This window comes from Zalophus californianus, chromosome 7 (genome assembly GCF_009762305.2).
Source record: "Zalophus californianus isolate mZalCal1 chromosome 7, mZalCal1.pri.v2, whole genome shotgun sequence".
In the NCBI taxonomy this organism is placed as follows: domain Eukaryota; kingdom Metazoa; phylum Chordata; class Mammalia; order Carnivora; family Otariidae; genus Zalophus; species Zalophus californianus.
Window position 1 is genome coordinate 91,437,776 of NC_045601.1, and position 19,315 is coordinate 91,457,090.

At 35.1% G+C, this 19,315-nt stretch overlaps 1 protein-coding gene across 1 annotated transcript in view; it reads left to right on the plus strand.

Annotated features, from left to right (window-relative positions):
- Positions 1-19,315, plus strand: part of EYS (eyes shut homolog) — a 1,577,782-nt gene that overhangs the window by 1,267,958 nt on the left and 290,509 nt on the right. Inside the window, 1 exon segment of the mRNA XM_027604057.2 lies at positions 10,248-10,416. Within this exon segment, the coding sequence (XP_027459858.2) occupies positions 10,248-10,416 (169 nt within the window).

Sequence of the window (19,315 nt, forward strand, 5' to 3'; positions counted from 1 at the left end):
CTGGTTACTTCTACATGATACTCCATTTACACTACCAGCTCAGACTGGCTTTGTCAACCTCCCACTACTAAACTCCTCATCCTCCAGCGTTTCCTCCTTGCCTCCATCACCCAGGTCACTCAGACTTAAAAACATCAAGCTCTCATTTCACCTTAACCCACAGTCTACTCATTGTCAAGTCCTGTTCCTCCTAGTTCAGAATGTCCTTTCCATCTATTCTCGCCTCTCTTTTGCTGTTGCCAGCATCCTTAATTTGATTCTCACTTTCACCACCTGAACTGTTGTTACAGCTTTTTAATCTGAATTCACAACTTTTTACTCTTCTTAATTCAAGCTCTCTGTACATTGCTGGGAGCTTAGTATTCTTGAAGGACAGTCCTAATTTTGCTGCTTCTCTGCTCATAAACATTTAATGTCTTTGGCTACAGGATGAAGTTCAGTCTCTTTATTCTGGCGTGCCAGCCCTCTAATAATCTTCCTCCTACCTCTCTCAGCCTGTTTTCTCTTACTCCCCTTCACACAGTCTGTGCTTTTGGCCAACTGAACTCTAGACTTTTCTCTGTATACTTAGCAGATTCTTCAATTGTTCCCCTTTTTCTTGCTCTTACCTCTCTCTGGTGATGTAATGAGCTCATTATTTGCTGAATGAAATAATCAATTAATTGACTAAATTTCCCAGAGTGGAAATTCATTGAATTAAGGATCAACATCTGATGCATCTTGGAAGCTCCCTGTGCCTTGAGCAAAGTTGATTTGAAATATTTTTTAAATGAACACATGTTTAAATGTCCTTATCCCAGTTAAGGGCTTTAAAGGGTTTACTGCATGATTTTTAGGAAAATAATATAATATTCATGTTAGGTTATGGCCTTGTGTTTTTGTTTACTGATAAATTATTCACCTAGTTTACAATTTTGCATAGGACAGGAAAGAGTTTTCTTCCTTGACCACCATCTTTCAGTGTATTCTGCTTCCAGGAGATTGGTCTAAACAAACCACCCTGCTCTGTCACCATCCAGGCTTCAAAGTGTTCCTGTTGCCATGGCATCATCTAGGTCACTTTTTTTCTCTGACCACCATTTCCCTCTTTCCTATACCTTATTTCAAATTTTGTCTGTTAGACAGGGACTTTTAAATTATGTGTGAATGCACTGTCCTCTACTAACCTAGTAAATTGTAGGATTAAAAAAATATCACTATGGATATTTGAAATCTATGCAAGAAAAGAGATTTTTATTTCTGAGAGTGTTATGTTGAGAACTAAAAAAGAGAACTTATCTCTAATTACATGAATTCATTTTAATCAATATCAAATTATAACATTAAATTAATATTACTTCAATTTGGTGATTTAGTTTTTGCAGTCCCCAAAGTAATCCTTATGATAACCATAATAATGTGATTTAAATATACAGGAATTTTTATAACATTTTAAAAATCCTTTTGCACAACTTTAGATTCTAAAAATAAAGCACATTCAATCCATGCTTGTATTAGTACTTGATGTAGTAATTATATATGAAACGTATATTCTTCATGAAACTATGGTTTATCACAAGCAATGGCTATTTTTAATGAAGAAATTAAAGAAGTATTTGATATAACTAATACCTTCTGATTGGCAGGTCAGTTACCTGGTTTTGCCATAAGAAAGAGTGTCCTAAATTGTAATTTAAGATATTTCTATGAATTAGCAGTGTTACTATCAATTTCATCATTTTAATAGTAGGAAAGGTCGACTTTCATTCACCCTTGAAATGATAGCTACTTCCTTTTCAATGATTTGCAGTTTGCTTCCAGGGTTTTTCTAGCAAATCTCTACATACTCTATCCACACTTTTGAAATCCTTAGGAATTTAATATTCAATTTAAACAGTCATTATTTATAAAATATAGAGAATAATATTATACTATATATTTAACTCTAAAATTATCTACAAATTGTATGTTTTTCATACTCTTAGAGATAAAAGGTATAACAGATAATACAAGATATCTTTTTTTTTCTTGTCTAACTTGTGGTTTCTGTTTTGTTCTGTTTGTTTTTCTTTTGCTTTTATAGGTGGGCATGCATTCATGAATATATATACATGAGAAATACTAGAGAAGAAAACTGTATATATTCTATAAATTAATAGGCTTTTGATTCCCCTGTGCTCCCAAGGAAATTTTAGTGTTGTCTCTAAGCAAGTCTAATTGAGTAAGATGGTACTATTCCTGAGGTTTCATATAATCTACTTTGTAGCAAAGATGATGACACTGTGCTTCTATATGTAGCAATAGTAGGCATATGAGATATTCTGATATTTAGTTCTACTAAAAATCAATTAAGATGTTTGACAAAATAAAATGAGCATTCTCTTAAACGCTTAAGTGACTTTTTACGATCATTGCCAGAGTTCAAAAACCAAGAAAACACTAAGGGCCAAAAACCAGAAAGGGAGCTACAAAAAATGTGTAACAAATAGTAAAAGCACAGCATTTGCTGGTTTCACGTACTAAGAGATAAGGGCTTTAACCGTAATGTGAGATGCAAAGAAAAGATCTCTGTGTCTAGGTAAAATCAGGAGTTGAAACTGAAAACTCTTCATAAAGTTTAGACCTCTAAGGGACTTCAGACTCAGTGGAAAGGTGGGGGTAAAAAAGAACCTACGAGCAAAGAAAGACAAGAAAAATTGGTGTTCAGCCACCCTTGCTACAGGTGTATAAGTAACACCCTCCCCAAGAATTTTCAACAGCCCTGCTGGCCTCAGTTCTGATTTATACTGCAAATTTGGTTGAAGAAATTCCAATGTAAAAATTAATATAAAACAATCTCCGTTTGAAAGCCTCAGGATATTTGGAAGAAGCAAAAGCAAATCCACTTTTGCAAATCCAAATTCCATAAATTAGGTCTCTATAGATTCTCACCAATAAATATTAATAAAAAATAACTGCATAATAAAAAAGAATACCAGCTAAAACAAGACTACCTCAAGAAAAAGCTGCAAAATAAATAAATAAATAAATAAACAGCAGCATTATAACCCAAAGGATTTTGGATATTAGATTCATTAAATACAGAAATAAAATTACCCTATTTAAAATGCTGAAGAAAATACAAGAGGGAATTAAATTAAGAGGTACAGACTTCCAGTTACAAACTAAATAAGTCACAGGAGTGAAAAGTATAGCATAGGGAATATAGTGAATAATACTGTAATAACTTTGTATGGTAACAGATGGTAACTACACTTATTGTGGTAAGTATTATGTAATGTACAGAATTGTCAAATCACTATGTTGTGCACCTGAAACTAATATAGTGTTATATATACTTAAATAATAAAAATTTTTAAGAAAGAATTAGCTGTAATGTCATCTATAATTCAGGGATAAAAAAATTAAGGGAATTTAAAAATAAACAAGGCAAAAAGAGACTATCACAAAATGCCAAACAATGAAATGAAATATATAATCACTGAAAATATAATACATGAATTAAATAGCAGATTTGATACAGCTGAGAAAAGAATGAAGTACAAGAAGTTAGATCTGAACATTATAACACAGACAATGCAAAAATGCAAGGGAAATTTAAAAATATGATGAATAGAAAGAGGTGTAGCATACCTAATTATTCTAACATATTTCTAACTATTTTAAAACATCAACAGTGGAATCCAACTAAGAGAAATAATACCTTCAAGTTGCAAGGAGAAACTAAATATCAATATACAAATGCTTGCACAGCTAAACTTGCCTAATTTGTTAGCATATAATTGCTCCTAATATTCTCTTACAATTGTATTTCTTCAGTGTTGGTTGTGATCTCTCCTTTTTCATTCATGATTTTATTTATTTGGGTCCTTTCTCCTTTCTTTTTGATAAGTCTGGGTAGGGGTTTATCAATCTTATTAGTTCTTTCAAAGAACCAGCCCCTAGTGTCTTTGATCTGTTCTACTGTTTTTTTTTTTTTTTTTATTTCTGTATCACTGATTTCTGCTCTAATCTTTATTATTTCTCTTCTGCTGGATTTAGGCTTTATTTGCTGTTCTTTCTCCAGCTCCTTTAGGTGGAAGGTTAGGTTGTATATTTGCGACTTTTCTTATTTCTTGAGAAAGGCCTATATTGCTATACACTTCCCTCTTAGGACCTCCTTCGCTGCATCCCAAAGGTTCTGAACTGTCATGTTTTCATTTTCATTTACTTCCATATATTTTTAAAATTCTTTTTAATTTCCTGGTTGACCCATTCATTCTTTAGTAGGATGGTCTTTAACCTCCATATATTTGTGGTCCTTCCAAATTTTTTCTTGTGGTTGACTTCAAGTTTTAAAGCATTGTAGTCTGAAAATATTTGTGGTATAATCTCAATCTTTTTGTGCCAGATGAGACCTGATTTGTGACCCAGTATGTGATCTATTCTGGAGAATGTTCCATGTGCACTTGAGAAGAATGTGTATTCTACTGCTTTAGATGAAATGCTCTGAATATCTGTGAAGTCCATCTTGTCCAGTGTGTCACTCAAAGCCCTTGTTTCCTTGATGCCCCATGTCTTTTGATTGGAGCATGCAGTCCATTTACATTCAGAATAATTATTGAAAGATATGAATTTAGTGCCATTGTATTGCCTGTAAAGTTGCTCTTGCTGTATTTTGCCTCTGTTCCTTTCTGGTCTCTGTTACTTTTGGGCTCTCTCTTCACTCAAAGGATCCCCTTTAATATTTCTTGCAGGGCTGGTTTAGTGTTCACAAATTGCTTTAGTTTTTGTTTGTCCTGGAAACTCTATCTCTCCCTCTATTCTGAATGACAGCCTTGCTGGATAATGTATTCTTGGCTGCACATTTTTCCCATTTAGCACTTGAAATACATCATGCCAGACCTTTCTGGCCTGCCAGGTCTCTGTGGCTGCCCACCTTATGTGTCTACACTTGTAGGTTAAGAACCTCTTCTCCTGGGCTACTTTCAGGAGTTTCTCTTTATCTTTGAAATTTTCAAGCTTCACTATTATATGTCAAGGTGTTGACCTGTTTTTTTTTTATTTTGAGGGCGGTTCTCTGGACCTCCTGGACTTTAATATCTGTTTCCTTCCCCGGATTAGGGAAGTTCTTAGCTACAATTTGTTCAAATAAACCTTCTGCCCCTCTCTCCCTCTCTTCATCTTCTGGGACCCCTTATTATCTGGATATTTCACTTTATGGAATCACTGAGTACTCTTAAGTCTCCCTTTAAGATCCAGAGTTGTCTTTCGGTCTTCTTTTCAGCTTCCATAGTTTTCCATCATTTTATCTTCTAAATCACTGACTGTCTCTTCTATCTCATTTATCCTCACTTTTAGAGCCTCCATTTAGGACTGCATCTTGGTAATAGCATTTTTAATTTCAGCCTGACTAGATTTTATTTCTTTAATTTCTACAGTTAGGGATACTCTAGTGTCTTCTATGCTTTTTTCAAGCCCAACTATATCTTTATAATCATTGTTTTAAATTCTAATTCCGACATTACTTACATCTGTATTGATTAAATCCATGGCAGTGAGTACTACTTCCTGTTCTTTCTTTTGGGGTGAATTTCTCCATCTCATCATTTTGTCCAGAAAAGATTAGAAGAAAGAAAGAGAAAAGACAATAATAACAACAACAGAAAAAATAAGAAAAAATTAACAAGAAACAAAACAGAACAAAGCAAAATACTAGATCCTGGGTGTATTTCGGTCTGCTTATTCAAAGAAACTAGATCCCAAAATGGGAAAGAAAGAAAAATTTATATATATACAAAAATACAATACAATGAAAGGAAACCAAAAATTATATATTTATGTGTGTGTGTGTGTGTGTGTATAATTTAAAAGGAATAAAAAAAGAAATGAAAAAATAAGAAAATAGCTTAAAAAATAATACTGAAAGACTAAAGAATAAAAAAAAAATGCTATCTACTGTTCACCCCAAGAGCTGAAGTTTGCAGTTCTCTATGATCAGTGAACTTGGTGCTAGCTGGTGGTTCCTGCTGGTCCTTTGGGGGACAGGCCTCTTGCACTGATTCTCAGGTGCCCTTGCCCTTGTAGAAATGCACCTCCCTTGCCAGGGAACTGGGATCAGTGTAAGTGGCTCCAGATTCCACTACATGATGCTATTTTGCTCCCTGAAGGCTTTCAGCACTGATGGGCAGGATGAAAATGGCAGCACGCTGCTCTCTACCCCCAGGGCTTAAAGTTTGTGCCCCCTACTCTACAGTGAGCCCTTACAGAAAAGCAGTCCCTCTTGTCTCCCTGGTTTCTGTCCAAACTCTGTGTTCACCCAGCCTGTGATAGAGTGTTTTTATCTCAGGCACATGACTGAGTTTCAGAACTCCAAATTTTATGGACTCCTACTTCATAGACCCATGATGTTCCTCCCAGGGGAAGGAGGGGGGTCTCCCTAGTTTCTGCCTTTTGCTGGGCCCCTGCTAGGAGAGTGGTCGCCTGCCGGTGCAACAGTTCACAGTTTATGGCAACACAGAGCAGAAAGCCTGCACCTGGACTTGCTGGTTTCAGAGGCCTTCCCCACCCCCCTATGCCTGGGAACTCTGATGCACTCAGGCACCCATGTTCATCTTGTGACACCGAGGATCCTGAGACCACGCTATCCCCTCTGAGATTCCACCCTGCTTTGCCACCCAAGCACCTTTAAACCAGGGACATACCCCACTGTAGGAGACTTCTAAAAGTTCTGATTTTGCACTCCACTTTATGATACTTTGCAGTAGCCTTCTGAAGCAGGCTCCCTCTCCTCTACTGTATCCTCTGATATACTGCCCCGGATTCAAGTCTCCACACCTCCTCCCTTCCAAAAGTAGTCACTTTTCTATCTGTAGAATTGCAGCATTTCTTTTCACAAATCTCTAATTGATTTCACAAATCTCTAAATCTCTAACTGCCCCGGATTCAAGTCTCCACACCTCCTCCCTTCCAAAAAGTGGTCACTTTTCTATCTGTAGAATCACAGCATTTCTTTTCACAAATCTCTAATTGATTTCACAAATGATTTGATAACTGTCTATCTGCATTCCAGGGACCAGACAAAATTAGGGTCCCCTACTCCTCTGCCATCATAACTCCTCTCCCCTATTATTTTTTAGTAATGACTCCTTTAGGAAGAGAGAAATATGGACTTATTAACTGGTGATATTCTTTTTAATCACAGAATTTAACAAAATTAGAATCATAAAAGAAGTAATTATTATTTCTAAATTAAAAACAAAATATTTATTAATAATTACATGGCATCAGTCTTATCTTCACTTTATAAACTCAGTGAAAGGATTTATATGATGTCCTTTCTGGGGAACATAATAAAAGACTCAACAGAAACATTCAAATAGTATTTTTTAATTTCTATTGAGTAGATCAAGTCTATTTCTATTATAAAGGAAGAATAGCAAACAATGTTATGTTTCTTTTAGTACCAGGAATTACAATAAAGTTGTATATGGATAATTCGTGACCCATCACATTTGTAGCTTTACTTGTATGTTAGTATGTCAGTTTCTGGGGTTAGGTCATAGAAGGCTTATAAAAGGCTAAGGGGATTATAACCCATACTGTAGACAAAGGTATTCCATTTCTATTTAGAATGAATAACATTGATGCTGCTCAGATGCTGCATGGTGTTCAGGGTAAAGATATTAATCTCTTCTGTGTTTTCTTTATCATAAAGAACTCCATGGTTCTCTCCTGAATAAAATTTCAATGTGTTGTTGTTACTAATTGACTGTGGTCCTGATTCATACTATAGCAATATATTCGGTAAAAAATAACAAATTCATCCACATTTTTAACACAGGGTGCTCAGTACTCTAGGTTCTCATACCTCCCTTTCACAGTTTGAGTTTTATTTTTTTAATATAACATAACTTAGGGATTTAAAAGGTCCTCCTTCTCAGTTAATTTATTGGTTTTCCCATGAGTCAGAACTGATTTTAAATTTTGTTAACCATATAAAAGTTAATATAATATAGATCACCTTATATGATCTTTTAAGATAGTTAAACATTACAGATGTCTATGTTGTAATCAGAAGTCACCAATTAACCACTGTCTGCCATATTTTGTAAGATGTTTAATACATATTTCTGTAAAACACCCTGTTTTTTTTTTCATTTGTAATTGGAGGAAAAATAAATTTGGAGTATGTTCAAATGTCATTGCCTGAAGAGGCTTTGGAAGCAGCAGGAAAACACTCTACCTAACCCCAGTTAGTCTTGTTTTCTACATTCAGGGCAGTTCTGTTTTCAAACATAGCCACTGAACATGATGATAATGAAAATTAATATGGTTAGAAAGTAATTCGATAGCAAATGTTTATTGTTCTTAATTGTTTCCTGTCATAACTCGTAAAACCTGTCAGCTTTGAAAAAAAGATTCAAGGAGTGTGTGAGCTGGGAAATAGGCAGGTGTGCCTGAATTATACAATAGATACGCTCCTGCAAAGTAATATGGAAGTCATTTTTTTTAGTAAATTGAATTATATTTTTTGTTGGTGGTGGTGAGTTCACTACTTCTCAGAATAAGAAAACCTGATTATGGATCCAAATAATTTAATTCATATGTGAACCCTTATATAAAGACTGTTTTCTTACAGAAATTTTTCTTGTGGATTTATCAAACCACACACACACACACACAAAAAAAAAAAAAAAAATGCACTCTTTGTTTTGTTAAGCAAAGACTGAATTCTGACCTCTCTCCTTTATTGCAATAGCCCTGAGTAAAGTCTTTGGTTAACTTTGTCCAGTACAACTTTTACTTTGACACAGGCAAGTGGTTGTCAACAGCAGGAGTCTGTGCTAAAGTGAAATATCAATATGGGACCAAGTTAGAAGTGACAAGCCAAAGGCAGGCCATTGCACAAATCCTAGAAATTATAGTTGGGAAAGGATTTCTAAAGAATGCGCAAATACTCATGGGTCAGAGGGTTGCCAGATTTAAGAACTAAAAATATAAGACACTCAGTTAAATTTGAATTTCAAATAAATAATTCTTCTAGTATATTTCGTGAAAGCTTTGGTACATACTTATACTAAAAAACTGTTGTTGATCTGAAATTGAAATTGAACTGAGCGTGTTGTATTTTATCTGACATTTCTAGCACATCTGCTATTCCTAGAGCGCAAGAGCCTGCTTATAACAGCATCAGTCGCCAGTTCTTACAGCTCTACCTCACTGTGTACCTCTCTCCCTTCCACTCCGCTTGCCTCCTTCACACCTCCTCCACATTCAAAGCAGAAATGGTCAAATAGCAGCTAGCATGAATGGGAAGAGGTAAGACAAGAAAAAGAACAGAAATCAGCTTTATCCTGCCCCTCAAGGAAGATAGTAGGGGTCAGATGCCCTGTTACAGGTCTTGGCTGGTGGAGGAGGGGAGACAAAGTCCTATCTCTGAAGAAAGTTTAAGTGTTGATAAATTTCTTAGACTGGATATTAGTTTCTGCATCATTATATTAGTAACTTAGAAAGAAGGTAGGACTCATTGGAACTACCACATTTTCATCCAGAGACAAAGAATATTCCCCCCATTGTGAAAGAGACAGAAAATAAAGTTACATTTCCACATGCCATGTTACACTTGTCAATGTACCAAGTCTATAGATCAAAATATAGGCATATGACAATAAAATAAATACTTTTCAAGTTTTTTATGCCTCAGTATTTTGAGATTAATCATTTAAAAGATTAAAAATTCTAAAAGGATAACTCTAAAAAATTAACTTTGCATACGATAGTACCACCACTTATAAAATATCTAACTATTGGAAAGCACTAAATATTAACATACATTAGCAAAACCTTGCTATGTGACAATTTTCTAATCTTTTTGTGTCACAGATTCTTTTTTTACTTTTTTATTGAGGTGTAATTACATCAAATAAAATTCATTGATTTTAAATATATAATTGATGTACAGCCATTCATATCAGAATGTTTTAAGAGTCTGATGAAAATTATTTCACATATGCAGGGACACAGATTTTTTTGTTGTCCATCCTTGAACAAAAATTAAAATTCTTACTTCGAGTCTTTTCCTCTGGTGGTTGATTATTTGAGACAATGACTTTACAAATTTATTGTACTTATATATCTAGATTTCTTAATATTGGGTCTAATGTATATAATATCAGTGCTACCTTCTTACATGAATGCTAACTATAAATGTTATATTCTTATCTACTTAATTAGCAATAGAATGCCATCAGAGCACAGTAACAGGGCTTTTTTTTTTTTTTTTTTAGATGCAGGTGTATTTTTTCCTTATTTCAACAGGAATTCCTATCTAGAACTGCCTCTTTTTTCAACCCTGGATGAGTTGAAATTTGTCCCAGAGAAGGAACGTAACAGAACTGTTACCATCTACTTGACTATAAAAACAAACACTTTGAATGGAACTATTCTCTACAGTAAGTATTAAATATTTGACTTCCTATATGTCAGGTTTCTTTCTCAAATGTTAACCTACTGAAGCAATGAATTATTCATTTAAATATTGTGGGAAAACTTTTCTAGCTTAGTACATGAAACATTACCAAAAGGAAATAGTTCTTTCTAGTTTTCTTTAGAAGTTTCTTTAATTTATGAGTCATTCAATGGAACATGACTTGCAAACAGGCTCTGAACCAGCAAGGAAGAATACAGCAAGCATATGAGTTTGATGGCATATGGCTATAGCAGTAAAACATAAATGCTGCAAATGTTTCAGAGCATATTTTTGTAATATAAATCACTAAATATGAATTGAATTCAATACTTGGTAACTTGGAAGAAGGTATTCCAAAGCTGGGATTCATTTGATAATTGGGAAAATTCCTGTCACTCTGTTAGCATTATCCTAGTTGGCTTGAAAAAGAAAGTAGTATTAACAGTATTTGTTTAAGGAAATGTCTCTATATCCAGGGTTCTCTACATTATGCAATGTCCTTACAAGGATTCCTATAAGCAGAATTTATAGACTTCTTTCTTCTATACCTAAACATCACTAAAGTAGATTACATGCTGTATTCCAAATCTGACAATTGTTTTATTTCTTGTGAAATGAATGTACACTAGTTTTAACAATTCGCTATATTGGAGGTATAATGTCTTTAGTACTTGAATAGGTTATACGCTCTAGGGCAACTCATTATTTTGAAAATTTTTTTCTCCTCTACTTTGAAATATTTGGCAAAATTGATTCATCATTCTGTACTTTGTAAAAAAAAAAACTTAAATCTTTGTATTATTTGGCTATGAATGAAATGCTTTAAAGAAGCATTTTTGGAAAACTAAGTGCAATTAGAAGTTTTGAACATTAGAACTGAAAATTTATATTTTAGAAAGAAACTAATGTCAGAACTAGACCAGGAGTGTAGTTCTATTTCTATTTATTTCCCAGTAGTGTAAGCACCCATGTTTAAATGATGGCTTTAGAGTGTCTGATTTATTTATATTTAAAGAGAGAGAAGGAAAAATTTGTTTTATATACAAAACCTAAGTTGTGGTGGATAACCATGAAATTTGGAGGTAATAGTACATTGCCAGGGAAAGGAAACAAAACAAAACACAGAACAAAAGATACAAACATAATAATTTAAAGTCACAAAGCAAAGTGATTTTCTGGCTTTGCAATTTTTTAAGGTATATAAGAATAAGGAAGTGTTTCCTTGTAGAAAGTATGTTTTTACCAACTGAAAACAGCTCATCGCCAAAGAAGCAGCCAACCTCTGGGAATTCTCATCCTCTGGGCTCACGCTCCTGGTTCATATCTATACTTCCGCTCGATGTGCTCTTTTTGAAAGCCATAAAAATACATGCTAAGCATATATATATATATATGTGTGTGTGTGTGTGTGTGTGTGTGTATAGATATATATATATATATACCCTTGTCCAAGTTGGTACTTTAATTTAAACCAATAAACCCAAGCTGATGGTAGTGCCATAGGATTATTTTTGCCTTTTGCAACCAAAAACCTACGGAAAAAAATCAAACTAGAAGTTATTAGTAAAAGAAACAGTGCCATTGTAATGATTATCGGTTTCTGTCTTTGTCTTACGTAATTGTTGTCCCAACATTGGATGCACCAAAGCTGTTCACTCAATTCAGTTTCATAGCCTGTGAATGGAGAAAATATTTTTGTCTGTAAAGCATTCTTTTTGTTCACTTGTAAAGTGGTCATTTAATCCTACACTGTTGGGAATACCTCAGCAGAATGTTTCATGGGGTTGTTGCTTTCGGTCCTCTTTGAATTTATCAACCTCCTAAAAGCCTCACAACAGATGAACACAAAAATTTTTGTGATTCGGTTAAACACCCATAGTTTAAAAGGTGTCCCTTAACTTGACATAAGGGCTAATTTTCTTTCTTTTGAAATCAGTATATTACATGTAAGAGCAATTAAGAAGAGTGAGGAAATTAAAACAGATGTTTCATTTTAGAGACTAGGGGTTGATTTTTGTCTGTTTTTTTTGTTTGTTTGTTTGTTTTTTAGTTTTGTCCTTTTCATTCCCGGACATTTCAGTAAAAACTCAATTCCATTGTACAAACATTTATTGAACACTTGTGTTTTATATCATCCAGTTTTAAAGGGAAAAGGATAGAGAAATACCAGGTTGATAAGCCAATGTCAGCTTTGAATTATATTCCTAGTTCAGAACTGTGGATGTATCTTTTCTCAGTTTGCTTCACCAACTAATTGGTGTTGAAAAGGAACAAAAGGAAGATAAAACTGGAATCCTTATGGGGTTACAGTAGAAATCCTTAGAAAGGATAGTTTAAAAAGAACTCTCTGTGGGAGAGAGGCAGCTCTGAGAACAGCAGTCAAGATGAAAAGAAAGCTTTCTGAATCTGCCACTGAACCAATTCAGAATTCTGGAACCCCGTCAAAGAAGCTACTGATAGGTCACGGGAGAAGGGATGAGACCACACAAAGCTCTTTAGGTGCACTTTCAGAAAATGAGCTCTATTCGGCCTGCGCTCTCAATCGGGAGGTTTCGTCATGGGATATATTACTATGCAGTTGAATCCATTCTGCGCTGCTTCTTTGAAAAGAAATAAGCATGCCCTTTGGAAGTATGTGATCTTTGAGAATTAAGAGCAGACATCTGACCAAGTTGCAGGAGGCAAATTACATGAGCAACTCCTGTGAAAGAACAAGATTCAGAAGCAATCTCCATATGACTTATTATTTGTGTTTAAGAAAGAAAGTAAAAGAAGGACTAGGTATTTATTCCAGGTAGAAATTGACAGAACAAGTAGGATCACTGGGGCCTCCTCTTTTTGTGCATTTAGGAAGGGCTAAAAGAAGAGATTTCTGATATTGCTGAAGAAAACAAATGAAATCTAAAGAATCATAACATCTGCCTTTCTCTATAAAGTGATTCCCAGTAGAATACCCAATATCTTCATTAGATACTTCTTAGGCCAAAGCCAATGAATTCCCACAGTATTTCCTGACAGCATATTTAAAAACATCTTCTTTTCTTAAAGAAAAAAAGTGTGCTCAGTTTTAATCAATTTTACAATGTGCACCATAAAATTCTTTGAATATCTTTGTCCCTTCTTAATAGCTCCCAGTGGAGCTTGCTCCAGACAGATATGGGAGGGAGTGGAGTTGAAAGCATGGATGGATGAATTCATACATTGCTTTTATAAGATACACAAAGATTGCTTTTCATTGTATCTTTTATGACAGGAAAGTCAAATTCAACAAATTTTAACTGAGTGCCTAGAAAGTGCATCACACTCTGCTGGGCACTGTGGCTGTATACAAAGATGAATAAAAAATTATCTGTACCCGTATCTCCATTTAGGGGAGAGATAATATGTACATAATTCTATGAGAAAGCTGACTATGATAGGTCTTATAATAGGAGTATAAATTAAGAACTGGGGCTGAGTAAAGAGATGCATTACACCAGAAATCTGTGCTTCTGTCTCTTCACTAACTAGGGAACACCTCCTAATCTGGAATTGTGTTTTGCATCTCTGTTCCACCCACCTCCTGGGTACTTCACCAGTGCCTTGCATAGAGTAAGCTTTTTTAGAATTGTTTGTAAAGTTCTGTTGTTGAGTTACCCAACTTGGATGGTCATGATGAAAAATTAATAGGTATTAACACCTTATTTTAGGAAATTATTGTGTGAGTAAGTAAGCAAAAACAAAACGGTGCAGATTTCAAGGGTTTACTCAAAATGTAGCTTAAATCAAAGATAATTTAATCCTGGGTTTACTTTAACAATCAGGAACAGAACAAGGGTTGACAGTTTTATTCTGTCATGGCCAGGGAGTAAATATTTTTACAGGTCACACAGGCTCTCTCCCAACTTTTCAACTCTGCTAGTGTAGCACAAAAGCAGTATAGACAATGTGTGGCTGTGAATGAATGTAGCTGTGGTGCAAAACAAAACAAAACAAAACAAAAACCTTTACTCAGAAAACCAAACAATGGCAGAATTTGGTCCATGGGCCATAGTTTGCCAACCCTTGACCTAGAATGATGTGATTTATTAAACTTCTCTTGAAAGAGAACAATTGTGTTAAGAGAAATTAAACTTTTCTGTGATTGAAATTTATGAAGAGATAAATCAGAGATACACTCTGTTTCTGATGTAATTACGTCAGGAAGTGGACCAGCAAACTTGCTTCTGGTGGGCAGAGGTAGGAGGAAAAACAAATAAATGAGCCCATTCAAGGATTGAAATTGCTGCCGTGCCCATCTCAAGAGCAGTATAATCCAGTTATTACAAAAATGACTATGGAGCTTGACTGCCTGGCTCTGCCATCTGGGCAAGTTACTTAACATCTCTGTGCTTGCATATCTGTAAAATGGAGTCATATTATTTGTAATAACACCAAAGAAATGAAAAATGTGTTGTAAGTATGGAGAGAGTTACCACATTTAATGGGCTTAAAACTCTGTTTGGTGCATGGCAACATGAAGTAAGTGCTAAATATCTTCTTCAGAAAATGCTTTCATCCTTCCTCCCTCATAACTTCCCTGGTAAGGAGTCTTGGGAATTAGATGCCTAGGGTGCTATATTCTTGTCTAATAGGTGTTATTAATATTGCATCCATTTGATAGACATATCCACCATGGGAAAGGATATGTAGACTATAAAAATCTTGGAATCAGGAATGAGACAGAATTGGGACGAATAGTAGATACAATTTTTTTGGTTTTCATTTTTATCCATTTCATTCAAATGAAGAGGATTCATTTCCTCTAAGAATCTTGTATTATGAGTTGTATTTTCTTTCCTGGTTAAGCACAATTAGCAGCCTAGGCAAAATTAAAATAGGCTCTCAATAAATTTTAGAAACTGGCCCAGAAGCCATTCCGCAGCAGCGTGTAATAAACATGTGTTAGTGATTCATTATGTGTGCCAGGCGGCCGCCCCAGTCTATCAGTTCTCCTAGCTCTTCTCCGCCCACCGTCCTTTCTTTCACCAACCAGCAAGGTCACCCCAGCCACGTTCTCCAGACTCTAACCACTAACTACATGTTACTGCCCGTGTTGCCACTGTTGCCCTAAGCTGTCTTCAAATCCCGAGCCACTGCCACTAAGATTGCTGCTGGGTTTGCTGCTGCTGTGTACAAATGCAGACCTAAGGAGAGCCAGGAAAAGGGATTTTTCAAACTGCAGCAAAAACATGTGTGCTCAATAGAAAACTCAATGCAAGCTCAGAGAATAGTTTTTATTACATGCCTTGAAGGTGGCACCAGGGATGACAAGATCATCTGACTGCTGCCATAGGCAATTCTGATTGAAATGTCAGTAGGTAACCAAAGGTAGACTCTAACCCAAGTCAGCTGCGAGTTCACTGTGCAACACAGGGTAGATCAATTAACCTGTTCTGTACTCAGTTTGACAACAAATAATACAGATGCAATTTTTATTTTCAAGTTCATAAGGTTTGAAAAATATATATATAAGTGTTTTGAAAAATACAAAGTACTTGGGGCTCCTGGGTGGTGCAGTTGGTTAAGCATCTGACTCTTGGTTTTGGCTCAGGTTGTGATCTCAAGGTGGAGAGATTGAGCCCCACTTTGGCGTGGAGTCTGCTTAAGACTCTCTCTCCCTCCCCCCCCAAATAAATAACTCTTTTAAAAAAAAGAAGAATGCAAAGTATCATATAAAGTTTGGTGTTTAGGGGATTTTTTTCGATGAGAAATGGTAGAAATCCATGTCACTCTATGGAAATTTCCAAATTTGACCATCTATGTATCTGGTTTAATAAATATATTATTTGTATTCATCATTAATGGTCCTATAAGGAATGATGTTGAATTTTATTTTAATTCAAACTGATGACCAGTGAATCTCTCCTGATGACCAGTGAATGTTTATTTATACATGATCTCAAATCAAACTGTCATTGATGTTTAGGAGCATTCATTACAATAGTTCAAATAGAGAAAAATACCCATTTTTAATAGAAGTGGACCATAATTACTCTATCTTCAGTATTTCAATGAAGTGATAAAATATGTATGCTTAGAAATTTTTAGATCTACAATCCAATATAATAACCAAGCAAACCAAAATTATAAAAACTTGAGTAGGATATCATTCTTTCCCTCTCTCTGGCTTATTTCATTATTATTCTTTACTTATAAGACTAAATATATACATGTATATTATACAACATATATATAAATATAAGCTATATATAATTTACAAATTTTGGACTCAAAATTATTAGGGTTATCTCTCTAAATGCCATGATACCTAGAAACTAGAGTTCACTAATTTTTACATAATTATTACTGTTTATTATTCTAAGCAGCATTTTCTTTCTATATGTAATAAATCTTAAATCAGTAGATACAATCAGTGATTTCATTAGTATAAATAAAATTTGGGAATTATAGACTTTATAAAGTTTCAAAATATTTTCTGGATAAATATTCAGAAAAACTCAAAACATAAATGATTCATTGAAAAAATTACTACACCACCTAAAAGTATAAAGAACTCTTTCAAAAAGGTTAGGTTCACACTTCTCTGCTAATGGATCATCAAATGTCTTTTCAATGAAATAACAGAATGACTTTCTTTCCATGGCTTAATATTGACATCTTCCACAGCTTTCAAGTCCTGACCAAAGGCAGCACAGATTGGATATTATGGGGGGAAAAGACACTGCTTTTCACATTTGTGATATATCACAGAGAGAGAGATTCACATTTGCTTGATGTCTTTGGGTTCAGTGAGAAACACTGAACTAAATTTAATGTAGTATATGAATTACTCAGCGTATAAAGTTTAATATAAAAATATACATCTAATAGTAGCCATGACATAATTTTCCTTAGTAGTTATATTTTGAAATTTTTATATTTGATTATACTAATTGCCACTAATTTTCCATTTTTTATTATAATTGTGTTTGAAAATATGTCTTTAGTACTTGTGAGATAATAAAAAATATATATATTGGTGTCTGCCCCAACTTACTGGCACAAAGCTCTTAAAACCCTTGTAATTTCTTAAGTGATAAGAACACTAGGAGCATTTCTTGTTCTAATATTTGTTTTTGACCCTGTCCCTTGACATAGGGCTACTAAAACCCTAGTAAATTCATAAGTGATAAAGGGAGTAAGAGCATATTCTGTTCTAGTAAGGAGACTCTAGGTGGGCTCCTGGATGACTCCTTGCTGGGGGCTGGTCACCAGAAAGACCAAGCTATGACTAGATGCTTGGAATTTTCAGTCCAAACCCCCTACCCTCCAGAGAAGGGAAAGGGGCTGGAAATGGAGTTAATAATTGATCACGCTTACACGAGGTAGCCTCCACAAAACCCCAATAGTACAGGGCTCAGAGAGCTCCCAGGTGGGTCAACACATCCTTATCAGGAAAGTGATGCACCCCAACTCCACAGAGACAGAAACTCCCAAACTTTACCCTATGTATCTCTTCATCTGGCTGTTCATCTGTATTCTTTATCACATCCTTTAATAAACTGGTAAATGTGTTTCCCTAAGTTCTGTGAATAACTCTAGCAAATTAATCAAACCCAAGGAGGGGTTCCTTGGAACCTCTGATCTGTAGCCAGTTGGTCAGAAGCACTGGCGTCTGAAGCATGTGTTGCAGAGGGAGAGCAGAGCACCAGCAGTCTTATGGGATAGAGGATTTTTTTTTTTTTTTTTTAGATTTTTATTTACTTATTTGACACAGAGAGAGAGCAAGAGAGAGATCACAAGCAGGGGAAGCAGCAGGCAGAGGGAGAAGCAGGCTCCCGGCTGAACAGGGAGCCTGATGCGGGGCTCTGTCCCAGGCCCCTGGGATCATGACCCGAGCCAAAGGCAGACGCACAACCGATTGAGTCACTCAGGCATCCCTGGGTTAGAGGATCTTAACCTGTATGGTCTGACACAGTCTCCAAGTAGTTAGTGTCCAAGCTGAATTAAATTGTAGAACACCCAAGTAGTGTCAGAGAGCATTGCTTGGTGTGGGGAAATACTTCCACACATTTGGCAACCAGAAGTGAAGTGTTTGTGAGGAGCGAAGGAGACTCACAGGAAAGAAAAACACAGTAGAGAAGTGGGTTTTTCCCTATATAGGAAAGTAGAACAGTACTATTTGTGAAAACCAAACAATTCCTCCAGAGTGTTTATTCATAGCTTTTCTCTAAGTACAGAATATAGGTTTGTGATACAAAATCAATTGATTCAAAAGTAAAAAAGTCAATATATCAAATAATATGACCTATATTCCCTGAAGTGGATAATTTGCTATTGAATCATGCAAATACGTCAGTAACCCAGGTCTTCCATGGCCCTGCCACCACCCTCCCCAGCTACCATCACATGTTACCAACAAAACCCTCTGAATTCCTTTAAAAGTATTATTATATAAAACAAGAAATTGCTTATTAATAGAATAAATCCAAATGATGAGTTTAAAACTGTTAATATATAGCAGACTATAGGGAGAACTAAGCTTAATTGTTTATTTTTATTTTTCATTCCCGTTACCCTTATTAGAGCTGCCTTGTTCTGTACTGTATCACAGGGTTGCTCTGGTTCATAATGGGATGTTGGTGTACTTCATCCCTGTCCTTGATTTTAGTGGCTGAGCTTCTTTTAAAAATAACTCATTCTTGCATTGTACCACATATATCTTGTTTAATGTGTATAATCAATCTTTGAAATTCAGTTTTCGAAGCTTTGAAAAACAGACCTTGTACATATAGCACAACAGCTTGACCTAAATGTTTAACTATCTTCTACTCCACTCTGTATATTGTATTTTTAAGTCTAATCACAAAAATATGAGTCTGAAATGATAATATATTTTAGAAATATTAAGTAATAGAAACTTCT